This window comes from Eschscholzia californica, unplaced genomic scaffold (assembly GCF_041429995.1).
Source record: "Eschscholzia californica isolate CP2 unplaced genomic scaffold, dmEscCali1.0.p SCAF_4, whole genome shotgun sequence".
NCBI lineage: Eukaryota > Viridiplantae > Streptophyta > Magnoliopsida > Ranunculales > Papaveraceae > Eschscholzia > Eschscholzia californica.
In genome coordinates this window covers 9571259-9596928 of record NW_028238461.1, presented here as the reverse complement: position 1 = coordinate 9596928, position 25670 = coordinate 9571259, and the positions used below count along the sequence as shown (strand labels likewise).

Here is a 25670-nt window from a genome sequence, read left to right as displayed (position 1 = left end):
AGAGAGAGGGAGGTACTGGTTTTAATGGTAGAGAGAGAAAAAGTTAGAGAGAGAGTGGAAGTCTAACCGTACAAATTCATCTATTGTTTTTTTGGTAACTAAAATTTTTTTGGGTACTTCAATAGTCTGATGGATAATAAAATTGGGGCCCTGGATAAAGTGGGGGGGCCCGGTGCGACCGCACCGGATGCACCCCTTTATCCACGCTCCTGGTGAAGATTATAGTTGGGGAAGTGATGGAGACTATAGAAACCGAAGAAGATGATAGTAGAGAGTAAATCTCCAAATGCTTCTCAGTTGCTTAGTAGTTGAGATATTAAGACATTTTCTTCTCTTGTGTAACTAAAACTGGACTTTGATTTCTTATTACTATCATTATAATGATTTTTTAGTAGTGTCATACTTGCCCGTCTCCCAATTTTTCTACACTTTGTTGAGTACTATTTAAAGAACATGGGAGCATGAGAAAGATAGTGTGGTTGTTATTTGTCAACCGCATTTTATAGCATTTTCGATAATTCATTATTTATCTATAGTACAGCGAACAAAACTTTGCATCAAATAGGATTTTTTTTTTTTTTTTTGAAACCAAGCGAACCATATTCATTCATACGTGATTGAATCACAATTGATACATGGATTGTCATAATTATTTCTCTCTTCAAACATCATGAGAGTTGCATACCTTTAAATGCAAAGTGCCTCATAATGAGAAAGAAATTGGACTAGACACGACTCAAGAAAATGACCCTAAAGGTCGAAAATGAAAGGATCTTATAGATCACGGATGAAAAGACCCTAAAGGTCACCAAAATAACAGATAACAAAATAAGAATAAACTAATTTACAACCCCTTCACATTCGTCGGAAAACCGCCATTGTTGTCAGAAAACCGTCGCCGGAAAACTGCTTTCATTGTCGGAAACCGTCGCATCAAATAGTAAGATAAGTCCAAGTGTCCACATCATGGGCCTGAAGATTAGTCCCACATATTCATTTCATTTCAGGAACCCACTAAAATGGTATAGGTGACTTTCCCTCTACACCATGTAAAAATAGGCCCACACTGTTTGACTTTATAATACACCCATACAAATTGAAAAAATACAGAGAAGATTAACATAACCCACAGATGAATCAGAAAATGATCTAAATTTCACCTTCTTGTCAAAACCCAATTTGAAGGTTAACCATTTTCATACATATTTGATTCTAATCTTGATTATATCCAATTGAATCAAGGAACACATTTATGTACAATTATCTATTGACACTGATTAGAAGAGAGGAGCAAATTATTTGCCAAAATCTGCATGTGATCTTGTTATGATATTGTTATTAGGTATATCAATAATGAGAGAGTTTTCTTGTTGAACTAAATTGTCTACTTTAATTTTTATTTTAATTGTATGACATTACTCGACTTCAATATGAAAACGCCATCTCAACCTTACATGTTTTTTCTAATTTATTTTAGTCCCCTTGAGACACAATGAGCTAGAATCACATTTGAGGATGATGATATATAATACTAAAAGATTTGTGGTTGCTTGTCTATTTTAATATTGAGGAGAAAAGAAGAAGTTTTTGTGGAAATATAAGAGGAAAAAGGGAAAGATAGAACATTAAAAAACTCATTTTATTTATTTATTTGAGGTGTTCATATTACAAAATAAAATACTTATTGGAAAACTTTTGTAACTTACTTAAAAAATTTATAACACATGTAAGAAGACAATTATTATGACATGACAAAACAGAAACTATCGATATGGAATTTGTTAATTACTAAAGTTTAAAAGCTTTAGGTAGAGAAGGCGGAGATAGTTTCATTGGTAAATTACATTAAATAAATACACCAAAAACCTCTGCTCAAAGTTTGGCTAAGAGAAGTTTCGTCCGACTATGAGGTTGATGGACAAATGAGTTAAGCCAAAATTGGGTAGAAAAGCTAAGGTTTTCGTCGAAGTGTGGATTTTTTTATTTTTAAGTTATGGAAAAAATATATATGTATGAATTTATCAAAACAACACAGATACTCTACCTGCCCTATATCAATCCTAGGCCAGTGGGTTGAGGACTTGAGGTGGGTGGACATGAGGGACATGTGCATAAAATAGATTTGAAGAAATGTTCAAAGTGATAAGAGAAGACCAAGTAAGCAAAGTTTGGGACAACTAACACCAACAACCAACTCCACTAAGTCTCTCTTGCCTAGGATGCTATACAAATCAATTCAGAGAGATTGGGTGATGTTTTGGTTCTAAACTAGTAGCCAACCCCCACCCAATTTGTCTTGATCAAACAATCTCTAGCTCAAGAAGACAACACTTTCTCTCCCTTCTTTCTCTCCCCAATTCAAATAACAACCCATTGTGTATGCAACATCACCTATCATCTCTTGACACCTGTGTTCCCCATGTTCCTTTCAGTTCTCTTGACAAGACTGATCTGATTTTGGGTTCTCTATATATACCCCTTCTCTTCATCCAATGCAGAGAGAATCAAAACCCTTTCAATAATTGCTTAACCTTTTCTTGTTCTTCTCTAAAATTGTTGTTTTCTTGTACTTCAGTTGAGAATTGGAAGCTTGAACAATCTACTTCAATGGAGAACTTAAGTGAGAAGGTAATTGAACTTACTGTGAAGCAAGGAGAACCAACACTGGTCCCACCTGCAGAAGAAACAAACAAGGGTCTTTACTTCCTCTCGAATCTCGATCAAAACATTGCAGTAATAATTCAAACCATCTACTGCTTCAAATCAGATGATAGAGGAAATGAAGAAGCTGCGACAATCATCAAGAATGCTTTGGCGAAGGTTCTTGTTCCTTACTACCCACTCGCCGGCAGACTCACAATCAGCTCAGAGGGGAAGCTTATAGTAGATTGCACGGGAGAAGGTGGTGTTTTTGTCGAAGCAGAAGCAAACTGTACAATGGAGGAAATTGGAGACATAACAAAGCCCGATCCGGTGACCCTCGGAAAGCTCGTTTATAACATTCCCGGTGCAAGGAACATCCTAGAGATCCCTCCTCTTGTTGCTCAGGTACCTGAAATTCGACAATTCCGAAGCAAGTTACGAATTCCTTTTGAATGATACTAGTAACTAATAAGTGAGTTTGTTCATCTTGCAGGTGACTAAGTTTAAGTGTGGAGGGTTTTCACTTGGACTTTGCATGAACCATTGTATGTTTGATGGGCTTGCTGCAATGGATTTTGTGAATTCGTGGGGTGAAGTTGCTAGAGGCTTGCCGTTATCTAACCCGCCCTTCCTAGATAGAACCATACTGAAAGCTCGAGACCCACCTAAGATAGAGTTTCCTCACCATGAATTTGCAGAGATTGAGGACATATCAAACATCACGGAGTTGTACGAAGAAGAAATGCTCTATAGGTCATTTTGTTTCGGTCCTGAGAAGCTTGAACTAATCAAGAAGAAAGCCATTGAAGATGGTTGTCTTGATAAGTGCACTACTTTCGAAGCGCTCTCAGCCTTTGTGTGGAGAGCTCGATGTAAGGCATTGAAGTTGAAACCAGAACAACAAACAAAGCTCCTGTTTGCGGTTAACGGTCGTTCTAGATTCAACCCCCCATTGCCGGCGGGACATTTTGGTAACGGAATTGTGTTAACAAATTCTCTTTGCACCTCAGGTGAGTTACTCGAAAACCCACTGTCATTCACAGTTGGGCTAGTCCAAAAAGCAGTTAAGATGGTGACAGATAGCTATATGAGGTCTGCCATAGATTACTTTGAAGCGACTAGAACTAGACCATCTCTATCTGCGACTCTTCTAATAACTACTTGGTCTAGGCTACCTTTCCATACCACTGATTTCGGATGGGGAGACCCTATTCTATCAGGGCCAGTTACTCTGCCTGAGAAAGAGGTCATTCTATTCCTATCTCATGGGGCAGAGAGGAAAAGCATAAACATCCTCCTCGGATTGCCTTCTTCCGCAATGAAAATATTCGACGAACTTATGGAAATCTAAGACGAAATAGCACATGTATCTTGCGAGCAATCTTTCCAAGAGACTAATTCTCGGTTCATTGTCCTAGACCATAAGAAATTCTGTGAAATCATGTCGAATATGTAATCCTTTTATAGAGGAGTATGAATTTGGCAAGAAAAGGTGAATTATTCTTTATGTATTCGAAAAAAGAGCAACCCTCGAGTCTAGGTCTATTATTTGATGTTTTTCTTGTGGATGTTACTTGTTTGAAGTTTTAAGTTGTTTACACTTGTGATTTTTTGTTGTTTATTGAGTTCAACCCTATTGCATTCCTAGTCTTATTGTGTATTTTCATATGTGTATTTAAGTAATTGAACCAGCAACCTATTTTTTTATGGCAAAAATCTAAGGAAACTTTACGTGGTTCGGTTGGTGAAACCTAATTCAAAAGCAAATGGGTTAGGCCAAAACTTACTAAACCAGTTTCTTGGGTCAGTTTTAGGGTTAAATATCGATCCATATTCAAGGAACTTTCAACATTATTAATGAATTGGTTTTTTCCTTATCATTTCCCTTTCAAAGTATTAAATGGCCTGTAAAACGAAATCAAAATCACAGATGAAGAAAATTAAGAACTAGGGTACCTGATGAATCTCGTGATCATTCACAGGAATTAACTCAAATGTCAGATCTTCAAGGAAAACGATGGTCTGGGATTTCTGGAGGTCCTCCCACTTGGGCTGCGTCCTGGACCAGACACAGGATGGGCCTCTGCGCCCAAAAGTGATACCAAGGGTATGCCTAGCAGCCTAGGTACGTGGGAAAATGGACCAGACACCCGCAACCCAGAGGGGTCTGTCCGAGTCTGTGACCGTGAGGAACCAGTTGCTGTCCATTGCGGTTATATGCGGACTGTTAGATGGGTAGTTAGCGTTGGGACGTGGGTCGGAACTTGACCAGACCGTTTAACCCGACTGGTTATAACTCGATGGAATTAGCCCGAAAGCGAGCTTATTAAGAGAAATGATGGTTTATGACTTACTGAAGTACCTAGACGGATTACCTCCATAATTGTGAACCCGAAACTACTTGGAGAAAACCAAAGGTCTTTGGATTAACTTTACTCTTCTCTAATCTTTTGAAATAGATTGGATAATCACTTACGTAGTGGTGTTCAAAAGGTCGGGCCGCCCCAAATGAAAAACGGGTTAGGTCACTCCGGGTTCTGTTCCGGACCCGGGCTGGGCCTCCAATCTGGACCCAATGGGATAGGCTAGATCCGGCCCAGTAAAAGCTCATGCTGAGTCAGACAATTTCTTTTGTTTTTCTTTTTGTTTTTTCTTCTTTTCTCTAAATATTTATGTTCGTCTTAAAGATTTATATCTTATGTAGAAAATATGAAAATACTTAAGTTTCTAGAAAATATTTATATTTGCATAAAAAGAGTTGAAAATTCTAGAAAATTTTATGTAAAAATAAATTCAGGTAAGTTCTTATGTTAGAGACGAAATATTTATATCTTATGTAAGTTAAGAAAATCTTTTCCCTTTAAGTTAGAGAATATAAAAAAAATTAGGTAAGTTCACTAACACCTTTTTTATGTAAGTTCCAAGAGATTTTTTTTTTTAAAGTTCGGAAAGCAATTTTAGGCAAATATTATAAAAAATTTATGTACTGTAAATACTTTTAAGTAAGTAATATTAAGAATTTTTTATGTAAGTTTTATTTTGGGGGAATTTAGCGATACCCCTTCACCTCTAATGTCCAATTAGCAAAACACCCTTTTTTTAATTGGATATTGGTGGAACTCTATTTTTTACACTTAAAAGTACGAAAATAGCCCTACACCTGTTATATTTTCTTTTTTTTTCCCCTCCCATATGACTACGGCCAACTTAACTCTCTAATTTTTGTCTTTCCATAAAATTTTCTATCTAATTTGTAAGTTCACGGACGACAAAATACTCTAACTTTGGTCTTTCCATGATTTTTTTTTTTATCTAATTTGCAAGTTGAATTAATAATTTCTCTTCTAACATTTTAATTTTCGTTCAATTCATAATTTCAATTTGTAGTTGTATTTTTTTGAATGTATACGAGTCCTAATTAATAGAAAGATCAACAAATATCAAGAAGTCTTTTTCGAATTGATTACACTTGGAAACATTAATTTTAACATGCAACAAAGAACAAATGAGAAGTTACAATAAGCATCAAAGAAAAATGATGGATAAAAAGAAAAAAAAAGTAGGTGACAAATGAAGATATGTCGGCAAAGCATCAAAGATGTAGAAGAGATCGAAGAAAAAAGATAGATAAAACAATAAGCACGAGGGTGTTTTCGTACTTCTAAGTGTAAAAAATGGGGTTTCGTCAATATCCAATTAAAAAATGGAGTATCGTTAATTAGACATTAGTGGTGAGGAGGTATCGCTAAATTGCCCTTAATTTTTTTTTTTTTTTTTTAATACAAAATTCAATAACATTAATCAGATAAAAAGTTACATATTGTTCCTTAGAGAGAAAGACAAAAATATAAAAGATCAAAACATAAATTATCTTCAGGGGTAGACAGATAGACGTCGTTTACTGACTAAACCTTGAGAGGCTAATTCGTGGGCCATTGTATTGTCAGCACGTCTGCAATGCACCTATTTAACTTGAAGTGTGATGCATATCCTCTCAAATCTTCGAAAATTGTCAAAAGCCTCTACGAAACCGTTGGATTAGGTAAGTTATATTTTCTTTTAGGTAAATATTCATTACTTTATATATTAAGATCTAATATTTTTTTAAAAAGGCAAAAATCCTCGTATTTTGAATCGTTATCTCATAGTTTAATATTTGTAATGTTTTCCTTTCAATTTACTTCTAGAATTAGGTGATATTCTAATTGAATTTGGGAAAGAGTTCTTCATTTTCTCACCCAAATTCATGTATTCCCTCTATCGAATTTGTATGTTTCCAAAATACGGACTTTGAATATAAGATCTTCCTCCTATAAAACTCATCTAACGGATACCGTCAAAAAGTTCATAAACCCCAACGGCCCTTCCCTCTCTCTCTCTTCATCGAAATGGATTCAGGCCAAAATCTCGAACCGGCGGTAACTCCTCCGGCCGCTAAAGTAGCTCAACCATCTGACCAAATTGACCTAACTAGTTCAAGCGATTCCCAAGATTTCAGTGATTTCGATGATGATGATGATTCAGATGAAGAAAATGGCGGGAAGAGATCTAGGGTTTCAAATGTTGGTTCATCCAAAAAACAAAAATTACTTCTACCTCTCGGATTTCTTGATCCATTACCACCACCAGATCAAGATGAAGTAATATTATTGGCTTTACCTCAACCTGTTCGAAATCAAATTGGTGTTAAGAGTTCGAATAAGCAGTTTGGGAAAGCTGGTGAGTTTGATGGATGTATTGTTGGCGATTCATCTTCTTTCTGTACAGGTAAAGTAACCTCTAATTGTTTACTTGAAGCTTCATCTGCATTATTTACTAAACCCTAGATTTTGGTTGTGAGGGTATAAAGCAATTATTGTAGATTAACTCTCCCACTTAGACCTCCAACAATTTTACCATCATTTTCTCGAGATTAGTATTTCAATCTCAGGGAATATTGAATCAGAGGGCGAGTCAGGTAGGAGGTCTAAGTGGGAGTTGGTCTAGATTTCTATCATTATTCTCTCATATATCTTAACTTTTCAACACAAAACAAGTAATTCCAAAACTTCACATTAGAATAAATAAAAGGGAAATGCTAAAGTTCGCAAAAAAAAAAAAATTGACAATTTTTTTGCGGAAATGATGTGGCAAGTCCCTTTTCAAAGTTTGACTGAATCTTGACTGTTAAAAGATGAAAGACTCGTAAAGAGAACGGTCCAGATCTGTCAAACTTTGAAAAAGAATCTTGCCACATCATTTCGGAAAAAAATTTGTCAATTTTTTTTGTGACCTAGCATCTCCTTAAATAAAATATGTGTAAAGTTTTGTTAATAGTTCATTCAGGAAAAAAAAAACTAATTATTAACAGTTTATAATGTATGTGATCATTGGTAATTTGGGGACAAAAATAGCTAGAACATAGTTTGGATGGAACCTGACAAAATGATAAACTTAGCAAAAACGGGGTCAAAATTGAATTTGGTCCAGAAATAGGGGGCATAACTTGGGACCAAAAGTCAAAATATATACAATATAATGGCCTAAACGAAATTGATAAAAAATAGAAATAAAAACTTTGAATTGACGGTAGGGGATTTGAATTCGGAAACCTCGAAGTCCTCGTGATGCTTCATCTTCTTACTTAACCCGTAAGTCATTTTGTCAAAACCATGAACCTTTTTCTTTGCTTTTGATGTTTGAAGGTTTTCCGAAATCTTCTTGTTTCCCTTTACATGTTGATATTTTGGCAGATTATTACTTGAATCTCCTTATTAACTTCGATTATCTTCCCCATACAGTTTAATAAAACATAAATTTTAGGTACATTTAAGCTGAAATTGCTCAATAACCTCGTAGAAATTAATTGGAGAATCCCTTTTGTGAAAGAAATTCACTGATTTCATCCTCGGTTTGTCACACATCATGTTTCTTGGTATTCTACTTCAAATCTGCATCTCAGGTCTGTAATGGAGTTGTCTTTGTTAATTGTGACACATTGAAAGAAGTGACCGAGGTTTTGTGACGGAATTTACAGGGTTCCTTTTCTCAATTGTGTTCATTCACAAACTTTGCTTTTTCGTTGTTTCCATGCTTCATGTCGAAGTGGAAGGTTCTAGGTAGGGTATATAATGGTTGATTGTTACAAGTTTCTTTGAATCTATTTTCGGGTTTACATTGACGAATTTGTTTTTGCTGGATTTCATAAACAAAAAAAAATCTACTCATGTGGTATTTTCTTCAGTAAAACATATCATATTCTTTTGTTCAAGTACTAGCATAATCTATCTTTGCTTGATTATAGTTTGTATGCTCATGAAATGCTTATATTGTTTCTCAGGTACTACAGATAATCTTCGCAATATGGATGTGGATAATATGCTTATACCTCCTCATCCTCCCATCAGTGGTCTTCCTCCAGGTAGAGGGAATTCTAGCACTCGCCCTCTAGTTATTGAACGTAAGGTCGAGTTTAGTGGTTCAACAGATTATGGTTGTGTTTCGATGCTAGAACGTGTAGGGTGGTTACCAATTTTGTCCTTCCATGGTCAAGTTTATCCATCTGTCGTCTATGAGTTTCTACACTCTATCGTTAGTTGGTCACGTGAACCTCTATCTATTACCATCCGTGTGAACGGTAACAAGCATCAAATTACTCCTACTGACATTTCCCAGATTACCGGTCTACCTTGTGCTGAATCAATCGATGTATTTACAGCTGAAAAATCAAAAGAGAAAGTTCAGTGGACTCGTGTTCTTTGTGGAAAGAAGGTAGAGTGGAAGAAGAGCAGTCTTCGTGCAGCTTTAATGCTTCCTGAATTTAGGGTACTTCATTCTATATTCACAACCAATGTGTATCCTAGGGCTGGAAACGTTAAAGAACTTACCCTTAATATGGCTAAATTGTTATATCTTGTAGGAACCGGTCGGAAATTATGTCTTCCTTCATACATCCTATATCACATAGGAATTTTTTTCTCTCAGAGTCGTTCCAATGTCGCAATTCCATTTTCTTATCTTCTTACTCGTCTTGGTATTTCTAATGGAATCAATCCTACTCCTCATGATGTCCCGCGTTCTGCCCCTATTCTTTCTATCGACGGTATAAAGAATTTTCAGCCTGCCGGTTCCACAGTCTCAAATGATTCTTCCAAAGAAGATGAACCACATCAGCAGCGGCAGGCACCAGAAACTCTAAAATGTGCTTCAGTGTCTTCCCGATCGATTGAGGATCGATTGGACTCTCTTGAAGCATCTCTTGCCAAAAGTAATCAGACACTCGAGAAGATAATGAGTTACCTAACTTCCATTGGCCGGAATTGCCAGTGTCACGACATGTTTCCTCGGTCTTCTGGGTAGTATATATCTCGACCTTGGTGTAGTTCTTTTTTGTATATTGTCTTGTGATGGAAACTAGAAGTTAGGGTGTGGTTTTATTTTTGTATGTTTCTATACAGCTGATATGTATTTTGTTATAGTACCTTGGTCTTGGAAAGTTCATTTGAAACTTTTGGATTGTCTTAAATTTGACTCCTTAAGCAAAATCTGCGAGCGCGTGTTTTGAATTTCTATCGAACACTCATGCTCCGAAGATTAACTAAAAATGCAATTTTCAAGTGAAAAAACATCTCCAATCCAAGAACGCGACGGATGGACGAGCTAAAAGACCAAATTCTTGTTGGTTTTAGTTAAAAGAACTCCATATTTTAGGTTAGGAGGTTGTTAGGGTTCTATGTGTAAACTTGTTAAGCATCCACAAACTCTTGCAGTCCAAGTGCAAAATACGTACGAATTGACAAAAATTATGCAAAATTATTCGTTTTAACCACCACCATCATGTTTCTCTTTATTTTTCTCTTTTCTTCTCTGGTTCTCTTCCTTCCTCCCCTTTGTTTATCTTTCTCCCCTCTTTCTTTCTCTCCATACAAGTTCGAAGAAGGGAACGGGTGAGACACATATGTGAAGGAGAGAGAGATGGTCGAAAACTATTTTATTTTTTATTTTATTTTTAGGATTTTGGGTCTTAAATATATTTATTTTTAAACTTATTTTATCACTCAAATTCTTGTATTATTACCCCACAACCAAATTTGTATGTCCCTAAGCAGGGGAGTTTGATATATGAGATCTTCTTCTGAAATACTCATCTAGCGGACAGAAATTATCGCGGGCAAATCACCCGGTAAGACTTTCTTTTTTCTTTTGTTGAAAGCAAGACTTATTCCTAGCTTTAATTAGTTTAACGTATACCGTCAAAAAGTTCATAAACCCCAACGGCCCTTCCCCCTGCTCTCTCTCTCTCTCTATCTCTCTCTTCATCGAAATGGATTCAGGTGAAAAAATCGAACCGGCGAAAACTCCTCCGGCCACTAAAGTAACTCTACCGCCTGACCAAATTGACCTAACTAGTTCAAGCGATTCCCAATATTTCAGTGATTCCGATGATGATTTAGATGAAGAAACTGGCGGGAAAATATCTAGGTTTTCAAATGGTGAAAATGTTGGTTCATCCAAGAAGAAGCAAAAATTAGAACTTCTGCCTCTCGGATTTCTTGATCCTTTACCACCAGATCAAGATGATGTAGTATTATTGCCTTTACCTGAACCTGTTGTTGTTCGAAATCAAGTTGGCGTTAAAAGTTCGAATAAGCAGTTTTGGAAAGCTGGTGATTTTGATGGATGTCCTATTGGCGCTTCATCTTCTTCCTCTACAGGTAAAGTAATCTCTAATTGTTTATTTGAAGCTTCATCTGCATTATTTACTAAACCCTAGATTTTGGTTGTCAGGGTATAAAACAATTATGCTAGCTAAATTCTGTTGGGATAATCCCAAATTGGTTGTGGAAGGGTAAAGGGGACGAGTTTATAAGTGTGAGGAAAACCTTATCTCTTGAGCTAGCTTTTCAGGTGAGAGAGGCTGAAGACCATCCAACACTGGTACTAATGCCTAGGTTACTAGGTATAACAAATCTCCCACTCAGACGTCTTACTTGACTGCCTCCAACGATGTTACCATTCATTTGTCATCATTTTCTCGACATGCGTATTTAAATCTCAAGGTAATAGGTCTAAGTGGGAGTTGGTCTAGATTTATAGGTGTATGAAATGGTGATTTCTGAAAACCTCGCCATTCATTTATCATCACTTTATCGAGTTGTTAGTTTCGATCTAAAGAAATTTTGAAAATCTCAAAATTACCACATAGGGAGTCAGGTAGGTCTGAGTGGAAGTTGGTCTAAATTTGTTGAGGTATGAGATGGCGACTACTGATTATTTTACCATTGAACACATTAAGAGTCAGGTAGGAAGTCGAAAGTGGGAATTGGTCTAGATTTGTTGGTGTATGAAATGGTAACTAGTGTGTTTTATTTTGGTAGGAGAATGAGAATCTCGGGTTTTGGATCACTTTGCTTGATGATGTTGCAGTTATAATAATTTTTTCACTTGGAACTTCTTAATAGAGATGATAATGTTCCTATTTGTATTTATAATCATTTTGACAGCTGGAATGGACCACGTTAGGGTTCATCCGAAGTTTCTACATTCAAATGCAACCAGCCATAAGTGGGCTCTTGGAGGTACAACTACATCCCCTAAATGAAGATGATCTATTACTGAACTCTTGGACAACTCTTATCTGCTTTGACAGCTTTTGCTGAACTCCATTTTATCTGCTTTGACAGCTTTTGCTGAACTCTTGGACAACTCTTTGGATGAGGTATTTGCTCCTGTTGTCTTCATTTAGTACACATCACACAAGCATTTACTTGTTCGGGGTTTACCCATAATATACATTCTTATGTTAGGTTGTCAATGGAGCTACATATGTCAACGTTGATATGTTAAAAAGTAACAAAGAAGAGAGCAAGATGTTGGTGATTGAAGGTACATGACTTTGTTTTTTATTTTGTTGATTGACATACTTTCTTTGTTCGTGGTTGTGTATATCTTCACGTAAGGACTTATTTTTGAATGAACCTTTTGGGCTCATAATTAGCATCCTCTGCGTTAATAAGAACCACTGCTTTACTATTTTTTGGCCACCTCATGTTTACAAATGTTTGTATGATTTTCCTTATCCAGATAATGGTGGTGGTATGAATCCGGATAAAATGCGACAATGCATGTCCCTTGGGTACTCGGAGAAAAGCAAAATGGCAAATACTATTGGACAATGTATGTTTCATTCATAACTTGCAAAAATATTTGGTTATTAGGAAAATTGGGGTGAACACATAAGATCTTATATATTTGTTTTGCTCAGATGGTAACGGTTTCAAAACAAGTACAATGAGACTTGGGGCAGATGTTCTAGTGTTCTCGCGCTGTCGTGGAAGGGATGGGAAAAGGTTTGGAGTCTGTTCATTAAATTTTTGATCACATTATAATACTAGAATTACCTTTTCCACATAATTCAATCTACTCACGTAGGTAGATTTATGAAGACTTAGCTGTCAATGTGCATCCGACCAACTTGTAGGAAATAAGATTGCTGCTCCTTGCTGAAGAGAAAGAAGTAGATTGAATACATATTTGTTAACAATAGAGCTCTATATCTATTGGAGCTCTAAATATTAGCTCTTGTACAAACACCCATTTCATTTGGTTTTCTTAAGCATTCCTCAAAGTTGTAAAATTCTTGGTGTTAACCGATCTGATAAATCTACTACAAGCTGCTATCTCTAAATCAAAACATTATAAATTGAAGAAAATAGTATAAACAAACAAATGAACAGTCTGCTTTGGAACTCTATGGACATATGCACCATTAGAATGGAACATCCCTGCAGTGGTTAGACGAATTTTGGTGAAGTTGGTAATTCACACCACATGTGAACTTTCATGATAAAAATTCTTTGGTATGTTATCGGCCTCTGCAATACCAACATTTGGACTTAATTTACCTCAACTAATGCGTCCTCTTCAGCTCATTGGGATCATTCATGCATTCTCTCTATGTATATGTTTCTGGGTCCTGCTGCGTTTCATCTTCTTTGTTTCGTCGTTTAAGTTTAACATTTCCGCACCTTCAATTTGTTTCTACTATTTTCTTGTGTGGTGTATCACTTTCGTTCTTGTGTGAAGTAATTTATTTCTCTTTTAAATTTTAATACATGTTAGCCCCACACGAAGTATTGGACTGTTGTCTTACACATTTTTGACGCGCACGGGAAAAGAAGATATTGTGGTTCCCATGGTAAGCATTTATTCAGATATCTATTTTCACTGAAGTGTCAGTTACATACTAGGTGTTCAGTCGCCCATGCTGTCACTGACTATTGCGTTGAAAATTATAAGCTTGACTATGAGAAAGAAGGGCGGGGTTGGAACAAGTTGATGCGATCATCTCCAGGCGATTGGACTAGAAATTTAGAAACAATTGTTCAGTGGTCACCTTTTTCAAGTGAAGCTGATCTCTTGCAACAGGTAGTTCTTCTATTTGAACAATTATTGCCCTTAAATGTTTATTAGAGTAACTCTAAAATGTGATTTGATAGTGTGTTAGTATTGCTGTACTTATGCCGAGGAGCTGCTATATTAGCAAACGGTGGTGGGTCGATCTATTAGTGGTCGTAAATGTGAGGTGTTAAGAAGTATGGTAGCTACATGCATGAGTTTGTAGACGCATGACTTGTTAGAAGTTAAGCATCCTTTATTAAAATATTATGAGATGATATTAATTGAGTTTGGTCTACTCTAGTGCTATATTTTTTAACATGTTTTTAGAACATAACCTTCTTTGCATGCCTTAAAAGAGGAATCTTTAAAATGGATGCATTTTATCTTCAGTTTTGGGTGGGACATGCAGAAATACTTGCCCTGTAATATGAAGAATTTCAATTTATCTCTTATAGCCTTCTAATACCAATTGTTGGGTGCACAGTTCTCTTAATTTTGTGGGCTTTAGGTAACTTCATCAAATTTTAGATGTGATGTGACATCTTGTAACTGATGCATAAATTGTGGTCATACATTTCGTCTAGTAGATAATTGTTATATTACGGTTGCAGTTTGATTCGATGGGTGAACAAGGTACACGTGTAATTATTTACAATCTCTGGGAGGATGATGAAGGAGAACTGGAGCTCGATTTTGACTCTGATAAACATGTATGTCTCTTTTTTTTCAGTACTCTCTGTAGTCAGAGGAAGTTATCCTATGATATTCAATAATGAACTTTTAACTTCTAATCGACAACAAAAAGTTAAATCTCTAAAATGGATGACTATAGTTCGCTGTACGTGATTAATGTTAATAATGTCCGAACTAGCAGGACATTCAAATTAGAGGGGGCAATCGAGATGAGAAGAAGATAGAAATGGCGCAAGAATTTCCTAACTCCAGGCACTTCCTGACCTATCGTCACTCGTTAAGGGTATTCAGATACAACCTTCCTTACCTTTTGCGCTCTGATCAAAATTTTCATTTAACATTCGTTCACTAGTTTGAGACCACTCCTAAAACATTTTTGCTCCACAAACAAACACACTAAAATTTGATCGATGGTGCATCCTTTTGCTAGCATTTAACCTTTTCAAAATATGGCATGTTTACTCACCTAATACTGTCTCATTGTTACAGAGTTATGCATCAATTCTCTATCTCAGAGTTCCACCTCAATTTCATATGGTTTTGCGTGGTAAAGATATTGTCCACCACAACATCGTTAATGATATGATGTTAATGCAAGAGGTTACTTATAGGCCGCAGCCAGGTGCAGATGGGATTCCAAAGGATTCGAGTGTAGGGATTCTCCTGATGATTATCAATTTGGTATCCCTAAGTAGCTTTCTATGCTATTTTTCTTATATTTGTTACTGCTTGCTTGGATGTCAGATGTATGCTGTTGTGAAGATTGGGTTTGTAAAGGATGCGGCAAGTCACATTGATGTTCAAGGGTTCAATGTTTATCACAAAAATCGGCTTATTAAGGTTATATTTTATCTTGGTTACTTGCAATTTCAATCTATCCGCAAAGTATTTTGCATAATCTTGTTTTATTGAATGAACCCACGGATTTTGTTTCGGATGATGACCCAAATCATGAACTGGGAACTCAAAATGTTTGTTTTTCCCCAGCCGTTTTGGAGGGTTTGGAATGCCACGGGAAGTGATGGGCGTGGAGCTATAGGTATAAGTTTTGTATTTTCAAGTTTGATAATACCTTGATTGGTTGTGGCAAGAGAAACTTTTAACGTGACTTATTTCTAATGCAGGTGTATTAGAGGCTAATTTTGTTGAACCGGCACATGACAAGCAAGGTTTTGAGCGTACCACTGTACTTGCAAGACTCGAAGCAAAATTATTACAAATGCAAAAGCTTTACTGGTTCGCTATTTTCTTTCTCTTTTTCCCTTAGGAAGTGTTTGTTTTTCTAAATTCCTAAACCTGAATTGATTTTGTATGTTAGACATGAGCTTTGCATTCTCTCATGTATCTAATTGAGTTAGGTCTCAAAATGGATCTCAATATCAAATGGGCAAGTCTTTTTAGCAATAAAATGTCTGAATTTGAAAAAAATGACCCGTTTTAAGATCATTTTCACATTCATTTCCTTTAAACAAACACCACATTAGCTGCAGGGTGGTTTCATGAATTTTAATCAGTTGTCTTTATTTCAATCCAGGTCCACCAACTGTCATCACATTGGCTATGCTCCTCGACGCAACAAGAAGCTTTTAAATGCATCTGCAGCTAGGGGTACATCACAAATTATTTCTTTATTTAGTTCGAACAACTTATCTGAAAATCATATATCATTTGTTCTTATACCCTGGCTGATATAACTTGATTGTCCAGATAGTTCACCTGAGTATGTTGCTCGGGCATCAATTCGCCATTCAAGTAAATCGGCATCCCCTAGATGGGAACCCAAACATGGTAATGTAGTGTTTGGAAAGGGTGGAAATGAGAAGAAAACTGAACCAGTTGCTAAACAATCCAAAATGGTAATTTGAACTTACTAAGGCCCTTCCTGTTTTATATATTGTGTTTGAGGTCCCTGACATTTGAGGGTTTTATGCTCTGCTGAATTATTATGCATCTTTATTGGAAGGATTACGTCGTTATTTTGCTGAACATTTTTCTCTTTTACAAAATAGGAAATTTTGGTAATGGTTTGGCGAGTCCGTAATAATGAAGTCAAACTTACCCACTCTATAGTGGTTTCTAAAATATTTCATTGAATGCCAGGGAGCTAATCGTGCATATAACGAGAATATTCATAACTCTGATGAACAACTGTTGAGATTGGAGAATGTTGAATTGAAGGACAGGTACTTGTCATTCTCCGAATATGAATTTGTTGTGCCTTCATCCTTACTTATCAATATTATAATGCTCATTTTTTTGTGTTTTATAGTTTAAACACAACGAAAGAATCATTTTTGCGTGAAATAGAGTATGAAAGAGATAGGGTTAAAATGCTGGAAGCTCTAGTTAAAAATCATGATCCTACCAACGTTACTCCAGTCACTCTAAATAAGTTGCAATTGGAGAATCGTGAACTGGAGGACAGGTGATAGTACTTTTCTGTCCTTGTCTTTAGTTGTCTATTTGCTCGATTTTATGTATACAGGGATCCCTAACTTCGGTTTTGAGTTCGTTATGTTGTAGATTAAGGAATATGGAGGAAACATTCTCAAGTGACTTACAGTTAGAAAGAGAAAGAAATAAATCGGTAGAAGCTAAAGTAAGTGCGATAATCTCTAATTATTTGTCACATAACTTCACAACAATCATATACTGATAGTAACTTGTGAATGCTCTGAAATTTTCCCTCGAGAAAAAAGACGATTCTTTTTCTTGATTTTCCTTTTGAATTATCCAAATTTAGTAGATTTTTTCTATTAGAACTCCGTGGTCTACTGAAATTTGTTTTGGTACTCATTTCAATTGCCTCCCACTCACTATTTTTATGTTGATATTCTCTTTCCCCATACGTTTAGATAGAGGAGTCGAAGCAAAAGATCGAAGAGATGAGTAAAGAACAGGAAGCATTAATTGATATATTTTCAGAAGAGAGGAGTCGAAGAGACAACGAAGAAGAAAATTTGAGAAAGAAATTAAAGGTGAGATGTATCGATTTTTTACTTGCTTGATTGTTATAATGTATCAATAGCGCCACACTAACTTCATTGTCTGACTTTTTTTTATCTCTTTTCTTGTGAAGGATGCTGCTAACACAATGCAAGAATTACTGGATAAAGTTCTCCAGCTGGAACAAACGAAATCCCCCAACAAATAACCATGAAAATATTGTGAGAGAAGTGCAATGCCCATCAACTAAGGCGTGCCGGGTGTTCACTACCCATGTCAGGCTTCAGGCTGCACGTTTTTTTTTGTCGGACCCAGGCGCTCGGAACCGGGCTTCTGGGCAAATTTTCCACCTTTAGTAGTAGAGAAGTCTTGGGAGGAGGTTTGATGTTGTAGTTTTCTCTTTTTTTGATATGGTATGATTCGAATCCTAGTCTCCCGAGTAGATGAACTCTCAAAAATTTTGTATATAGAAAAGGTCATAACAGTTATATTTGTTTTACTGTCATTTATTACCCGTTTCTTTCGTTTTTTTTTTTCTCACTCTCTTAAAGGTTTCGATCGAAACTAATAGAGGAACTTGAATGATTGGAATGGATACTTTAATATGAGGGTTGCAGGTGAAAGATGATGAACCAACCATTAATAACGCTGAAGCTGTATATAGCTGTATATACCAAAATGGGAATCCAGAATGGCAATGCTGGGATGAAGGGAACAAAATTCAGAGTCTTTTGAATTGGAATTTAGAAAACAAAAATTGAAAAGAACAAGGGCAATCAATTTCAATTATTGAGTAAAAAACGGAATTTGGGGAAGAAGTGATCTGTTTTTGTTGTCTCAAAAGATTGGTGGTCATGTGCACCCACTTTAGGCTGGTTTCTCATTCACACTGCCAGCTGTTTGATCCAGTCTTGGCTGAGTTGGATTTTCATTAGCTGACTCACTGATTCCATATATGAACAAATGCCACACGATTTAGAGTACTCTTTTTTTGTTGACAGTGATTTAAAGTACTCTCGTTCTCTAAATCTTAGCTTTACATATTGGGGTCGAAGTTCAACATGACATATGTCTTGATTTAGAGAAGAATATTTAGATGAACTCCAACACAACTCGAGGCAGACAATTAGATCTCGCCTTAAATCTAACTAATCAATTCAGATTTCGAATCAGATTTATTATTATTGTCTGATTTTTGGATTTGATCAAAGTACATCTATTTGTACAATAGGGATAGACTCAAAAGAAAAAACACTTTTTCAACAAAAAGAAAAGAGGAAGAAACATTCTCGCTTGTCATAATAGTACCTCGTAATGAGACTAAATTGCCACGTGCTAATTAACTATAGTTGGGTTCCTTTTCTTAACTAAAGTCTAATAATCCCACTTTTATTAGAGATCTCTCATTTTAGAGAGAGAAATACAAAAGGGAAGAAGTTAAACCCTCCCTCTGTTTTTTTGACTTTCTCATCCTCTATTTCTCTCTCTCTCTCTCTACAATTTCATCACGGGCACGTCTAAAGGGGCCTCCCCAAATTGCTGTAGGCGCCTCTTCAGAGGGGTTGATCGTGGTCAAATGCCCGACAACTACATGCGACTCTCCTCGGGCCGATCAGTCTGAGTCCCAAAGCCTCGTCTCGGACGAAGCCAGCCGAAATGAGTCGGACTGTCCAGTCCGAAACCACACATTAAGTCTCGGATTGAGGGATGAAATATCACCATTATTTTATATATATATAGAGAGAGAGAGAGACTCAACGATTCCGATTTGAAGATCCAAAACTAAGAAAGTAAAGAGAGAAAGAAGTTGAATAAGAAAAGAAGAAGAGGGGCGCGGGCATGGAGAAAACCGTATGGGAGGCGCTAACAGTGGGAGGTCCCTAAAGCAATTCGGGGAGGCGCCTATAGAGGCACCCTTTCATCACTCTATCACTTAAGAGTAAAGACTGATCTTTCCACTCGTGCAACTTCATTAAATTTTTTAGGTTTTAATTTTATACCAAATTTATTCCATTAATATCTCATTCATTTTGACCATTTTCTTTTGGGTTAATTCCATTTTGGCCCCCTAAAGATGACCAACTGACCAAAATGGCCCCCTAAAGATGACCAGCTACCAATATGGCCCCATTTTTTGTTTTTCCGTCTTATACTCCGTTAGATGTTAGTGACACATCATTTTTTTTACCCAATTTACCCTTCTGACTAAAGAATCTTGTTGGCACCAAATCTTAAAGTCCCAATGATATTTAATATTAGTCAAATCTTGTCTTCAAATCAAACTAACTTTTTTTAATTTTGAAAATATTTTCTTAACTCTTATTATCTCCATTTACATCAACTTCATTAATTTGCAAAAAAACCATCTCCCCCATCAACAACCCTCCATTAAAATCCTAAAAGCTTAAAACACTAACTGTGCCAGAAAAGCTAGAGAGAGAGGGAGAGAAAAACACTCCATTAAAATCTTATATTTCTTCATGCCTTCATTAGTTGCACCTCCATTAAAATCTAGAGAGAAAAAAGATACTAATTTTATAGTCAAAGTAATATAACAAGAAAAGCTAGAGAAAAATACCAATAGAGATCTGGTATTTTTCTCACTAATGAGCACCTAATTTCTGATTGATTCACTTTTCCAATTTGTTGAATTCAATTTTGTTTTCCTTGTTCTTTTGGCAGTGTATTTGGGTTGTTGGTATTTCTAATGGTGATTCCTGTAAATGATAAAAGTGTATTAGAAAGAAAAATTAGGAAGGTAATTCTCTCTCTCTTTACTGAGATCTTCTTCTATATATATATATATTGGAATTGGGAAAAAGAATTATTGATTACTAAAAATAAGAACTTTCTAAAAAAATTAGGTATGTTTCTAAGCATGTTTGGGGACATTTTCCAGTTACTCTTGATAATTAGGGATTGTTTATGAGTTTATTAGTTAAGCTTTATTTGCTTTTAGTTTTGGTTTTTAATTCATATACTAGCGCTTCTTTGTTTGTTATTAGTTAAGTTGATTTCTGAATTTTAGAATTGTAGTAGTATTAATAATCAGTCTTTGGATTTGATTTTGACAATTAGGGATTGTTTGTGAGTTTATTTTAATCTTTTTTTCGAATCAATTGTCTATGAATGTAGTCAACAATTTCTTTCTTCTATTTCATCTCTTTTAAAGCTTACCCAAACATAAACAAACCCCTTCAATTTTGAGAGAACGGGATAATTGATCAAATGAAATTCAATGGGTAATTTGTAAATGAAAAATATTGGTTTTATGTGATATTTTGCGTTCTTATTTGTAGATAAAAGTGAAACCTTCATAGTAAATGACAGTCACTATATGTGTACTGAGAGTACTAAAATTCAGTCAATATGAGGTTCACTTTTTTGCTATCTTTTGAGCTCACAAGAAGCTTATTAGTATATTGTTAAAATGTCTCTTCTGATTTATCCCTAATCAAGCTTGGTTCCAGCTTTCTAAGTTGGTAAGGATGTTTCCATGTTCTTATATATTTAGACATTTCCATGTTTTTCTTCGAAGAAAGAGAAAAAGAAGATGACTTACTAGAAGGTAAGTCAATGAAATTGGTGTTTCCAATTTTGAATCTGGATGCAAGAATTAGATTAGGTGCTCAGTAGTGAAGGCATGAAGAAATATAATTTTAATTGGTTTAAGTTTTTAGGATTTTAATGGAGGGTTGTTGATGGGGGGATGGTTTTTTTGCAAATTAATGAAGTTGATGTAAATGGAGAGAATAAGAGTTAAGAAAATATTTTCAAAATTAAAAAAAGTTAGTTTGATTTGAAGACAAGATTTGACTAATATTAAATACCATTGGGACTTTAAGATTTGGGGCTAACAAGATTCTTTAGTCAGAGGGGTAAATTGGGTAAAAAAATGATGTGTCACTAACGTCTAACGGAGTAAAAGACGGAAAAACGAAAAAGGGGACCATATTTTTTTGAATCCAAGCGAAACATTACATTTCATAAGTGATAAAAATCACAATTTACATGGATGATAATTCTTATTTCTCTCCTCTGAAAACTTCATGAGAGTTACATACCTTTAAATGCAAAGTACCTCATGAAGAGAAAGAAATTGGACTAGACACCGACTCGATAAAAAGACCCTAAAGGTCGAGAATGAAAAGACCCTAAAGGTCGTGAATGAAAAGACCCTAAAGGTCGACAAAATACTGAACTAATATTAAAAGAACCACCGTAGCCATATCCGGAAAACCGTCGTAGTCGTCGGAAAACCGTTTCCATCACCGAAAAGCCGCCACAATCGCCGGAAAAACCGCCAATTTTATTATACAACGAGAACACCCAGCCGATAGAGCCACCACCGCCCCTGACCACACAACCAAAAAACACCACCTTTCCAAGCCACCACAGACCACACCTACGCCACAAACTCACCACCACCACCTTGAACCACAACCCCCATCGCCTCCACCACGCCAGCACCATCACTAAAAAAATCACCACGGAACCCTCCACCACACCACCATCAAGAATCTCTATCTTCTACCTGTCACCGTTGTAGTCTTCACCAGAAAGCCGTCGTCGTCACCGAAAAAAAAAACGCTTTCATCATCGGTAAACCGTTTTCATCGCCGGAAAAAGCCGCCATCCCCGAAGAACCACCACCACCATAGAGGTACCGTCACCAATGCAACCACCCACTGTCCCATCTCTTGACTTACACAAAAACCCCACACATGGTAACCCATTTCTATCTTCATCCTTATTTCAATCTTCTTCATCATCTTGTTTGAATGCAAAAACAGGATTCAATTTGAGTCGGTCAATTAACAAAACCAGATAAGTGAAACCATTTGATGATTCAAAATTACCATCCCTACCCAAGACTTGATGATCAATCAATATTGTTGAATCGATTCTTGAGAAACCCATTGATTCTAATAACCCAAAGAAGGAAAATCAAAGTTGCTTTCCAATGATAACTCTCTTTCTCTCTCAGTTGCTTTCCATTTACGATAGGGGATGCTAGTGTTTCCAATAATAACTCTAAAGATGTTATGGATCTGAAGAGGAAGATAATGTGAAGAAAGGTGAGTTATGGAAAAGAGAAATCAGACAAGAACTTACGATTCTAGTCGGAAAGAAACCGATGGAGACTATCAAAGAAACCGTCAGGAACTGCCATTTCCTCGCCGGTAACCGCCACCAGTAGGCGGCGCAACCAGGGGGAAGATCGCTCCGCCCGACTCTTTCTCTCTCTCTGGGGTGAGATTGGGCTTAATGGAAGCTGGTCATCTTTAGGGGGCCATTTTGGTCAGTTGGTCATCTTTAGGGGGCCAAAATGGAATTAACCCTTTTCTTTTTTAGTCAAGATCATACTACTACAGTTCTTACAATTTTTAATCAATAAATAGAATCAGTATCTCATTAAATCTATACGATCTTAATTGAAGTTAGGATTTTCTTTTCTTTTCATATAGAATCTCTAACACTATAAATATTATTCTGTATTACTACTTCAAAGGATTCTCCTATTGAAACTACATCCATTCTTAAGTTTTCTCTGAATCAGAAGCTTCGAACCCAAACAAGCTTCTCTCTCTCTCTCTCTCTCTCTCTATTAAGGATGAAGATTAATTCTCTTCTAATGGCAGCAATTGTTATGGGATTTATGTTCATCATAAAACCTAGTTATTCCACAAGTAAGCATAGACTGATTCTTTCTCCTTCGTTTAATTTCTGAATCTTCTCTGTTTTTCAGATAAAAAAATCTGACTTCAAATCCTATGTGATTTAAAATAAGATTTTAGAATGTTTAAAATTGTCTCTTTCACAATTTGAGTCGCGAAATTGTTAATTTAGACTAATATTAGGTCTATTTGAGTCACACGATTCATATTTAAATCACGAGGTAAAACACAAACATAACCAAAACCCCAAAAGCACATGTGGGGCCTGATATTCCATTTTAGATGTGAACTCGAGAAATGATTCAGAATGTTTGGTTTGTCTGACTTGTAATGTCTTATTCGTCAAAATTTTTATTTATTTCAGATTTAATTGAGTCGCATAATTGAATTTGTAACAGGTTCAAATTCAAGAAAAACACAAACAAGCAATAACCTAACTTTAGAGGCGTACTTTGTTTTCATTTGACGTGACCTTAAATTTGTAATGTTCTTTGTGCTTAAGAATCACCTTTAAAAAGTCAATTTTGTCTAAAGATGTTTTTATTTTGTTGGTTGCTTTTAAATTGTTTTACATGAGTCTTTTTTAATGAAAATTCAGGTACAATTGAACCGCACCAAGATTTTGGAGGGAAATGTTCGAAATCAGACATAGTTGTTATTCAAGGGCAAACACTGCCTCTCCCAAATGGAATTCCAACATACACGGTCGAGATATCAAACACATGTGCGAGTGGGTGTGCCATATCAAACATTCACTTCAGTTGTGGTTGGTTTAGTTCTGCTCAATTGGTCAATCCTGAAATTTTCAAACGTATTAGATACAACGATTGTCTTGTCAATAATGGTAAAGCGCTTCTCAGTGGTAGTACTCTATCTTTTCAATATGCTAATACTCACTCTTACCCTCTCTCTGTCTCAACATTTGAATGTTGATAATGGAAACTAGCATACATTAGTAGAAGAAAGATGGGTAAGCAAGGGAAAAGTAATGCTAGTAATAGCGAAGATTGTTGGGGTGGGCCGTGGGCGTAAACTTGGACCATATATGAAGATTGTTATTTTCTTTGAGGCATCGTCCTCTAAACACTTATGAATTTGTTGTACTTGATATACACTCTTATAGTCTAGATATGATTAATTTACTTTAAACCAATGGCCTTCTTGCTTCCTTTTTTTGTTGAATATTTTGACATAATGATGCAGTTTTTTTGTCTGTATAACTTTTTTTTTTTTTTTGTAACATGTTATTTTTTTTTTTTTGAGGTTTGTAACATGTTATTTACAATGCATCACTCTATCTATTGATTTCATAAGCTTATTGTGTGGTGAAAAGGTACAAGAATAGAAGGGGGCACTAGCTTAAAATGTAAAAAACTATTATGGCCTATAGAATCCCATATGTGTCGAGCATTGAACCATTGTTTCATACAGTATAACGAAATATTGGTTTATTTGTTAGACTCTTTTCTTTCGGGAATAAAAAACTTAGAGCATCTCCATTGGGTCACTCAAGAGAAAAAAGTTGTTGAAAGGGTCACTCAGGAACTTGGGGAGTCAATTAGGATTAGTAGAATTTTTGTTACTCTAATGTGACACTGTATTTTGTTTATTTGATGAAAAATGGGAGACTGTAATAAATATTTCATAATGACATAGAGACATTTGTTATAGTAGTCGTCATCCTTATGTAACCCTTCTTGGGGAATTGGGATCCATCACAATTTGATCCCGGAAGATCAGGGTTTTAGAATTAAGCAGGTTACATTTTCGAAACAGGGGGTATTAAGGGGTGGTTTCATTGAAAAACTAAAATACACACAAATATTCCTCACCAACCCATACACAAAAATCAAAGGTGGACACGTTGCTATTGAACAGTGGATTGCATGCATATTAGCTTTAACTAGCCAAGCTACACCAATTAACCTTCACGCTAACCCAGTAATGGAACATAACGTTTCGTCTTCCACAACCACTACTCACTACCCATCTTCTTCTTGCTCCAACCAGGATTATCTCATTCCCTCCTCTAACTCTAATACTGAAAACCCAACTCCATTAACAGACATCAACAAGCTTACATTGACTATGGAAAAGCAACTTAACATACCAAAAGAAAATGACTCCATTGTTTACCTACCCAAAAGAATGAGCAGGAATATGGATTCTCTCAACCTTAACAAGAAACTCATAGGTAGATTATGCAGTCATCACTTTATTCCATTATACAAAATCCAAAATCAACTTAAACGAAAATGGGAAGTTTCTTTCACTTACTCTATAGACCCAATACCTAATAGACAGAACTACTTCATCTTCACCTTCCAAGTG

General features: G+C 36.0%; 3 protein-coding genes and 1 long non-coding RNA gene across 7 annotated transcripts; 3 read left to right on the top strand and 1 right to left on the bottom strand.

Moving 5' to 3' along the window:
• Positions 1–2087: 2087 nt before the first annotated feature.
• LOC147542426 (uncharacterized) lies at positions 2088–4711 on the bottom strand. The gene is made up of 2 exons (XR_015223508.1): positions 4600–4711; positions 2088–3052 (listed from the first exon to the last, which is right to left on the bottom strand). It is a non-coding gene; the product is annotated as an uncharacterized LOC147542426 (long non-coding RNA).
• On the top strand, positions 2356–4359 carry LOC147542427 (omega-hydroxypalmitate O-feruloyl transferase-like). Its single transcript, XM_086635223.1, has 3 exons — positions 2356–3048; positions 3137–4016; positions 4111–4359. Exons 1-2 carry the CDS (start codon positions 2380–2382, stop codon positions 3992–3994), a joined length of 1527 nt encoding a protein of 508 aa, XP_086491349.1. The 5' UTR covers positions 2356–2379; the 3' UTR covers positions 3995–4016; positions 4111–4359.
• Positions 4712–6801: 2090 nt separating the features above from the next.
• LOC147542425 (uncharacterized) lies at positions 6802–10147 on the top strand. 2 transcript variants are annotated; one of them, XM_086638212.1, is made up of 2 exons: positions 6802–7410; positions 8963–10147. In XM_086638212.1, the coding sequence occupies exons 1-2, from the start codon at positions 7032–7034 to the stop codon at positions 9979–9981; spliced, it is 1398 nt and encodes a 465-aa protein (XP_086494338.1). In that variant the 5' UTR covers positions 6802–7031; the 3' UTR covers positions 9982–10147. The 2 variants fall into 2 exon arrangements, with proteins under 2 accessions (XP_086494338.1, XP_086494340.1); XM_086638214.1 differs by having other exon boundaries at positions 6823–7410; positions 8972–10147.
• A 366-nt stretch (positions 10148–10513) lies between these two features.
• On the top strand, positions 10514–18166 carry LOC147542424 (protein MICRORCHIDIA 7-like). 3 transcript variants are annotated; one of them, XM_086632984.1, is made up of 21 exons: positions 10514–11336; positions 12126–12200; positions 12306–12340; positions 12429–12507; positions 12706–12798; positions 12887–12971; positions 13744–13819; positions 13921–14049; positions 14634–14732; positions 14897–14998; positions 15205–15366; positions 15460–15555; positions 15703–15754; positions 15840–15951; positions 16250–16323; positions 16423–16571; positions 16816–16898; positions 16985–17140; positions 17239–17314; positions 17571–17693; positions 17795–18166. In XM_086632984.1, the coding sequence occupies exons 1-21, from the start codon at positions 10946–10948 to the stop codon at positions 17867–17869; spliced, it is 2322 nt and encodes a 773-aa protein (XP_086489110.1). In that variant the 5' UTR covers positions 10514–10945; the 3' UTR covers positions 17870–18166. The 3 variants fall into 3 exon arrangements, with proteins under 3 accessions (XP_086489110.1, XP_086489109.1, XP_086489111.1); XM_086632985.1 differs by having other exon boundaries at positions 10792–11336; positions 12272–12340; XM_086632983.1 differs by having other exon boundaries at positions 10545–11336; positions 15205–15555.
• Positions 18167–25670: the final 7504 nt, after the last annotated feature.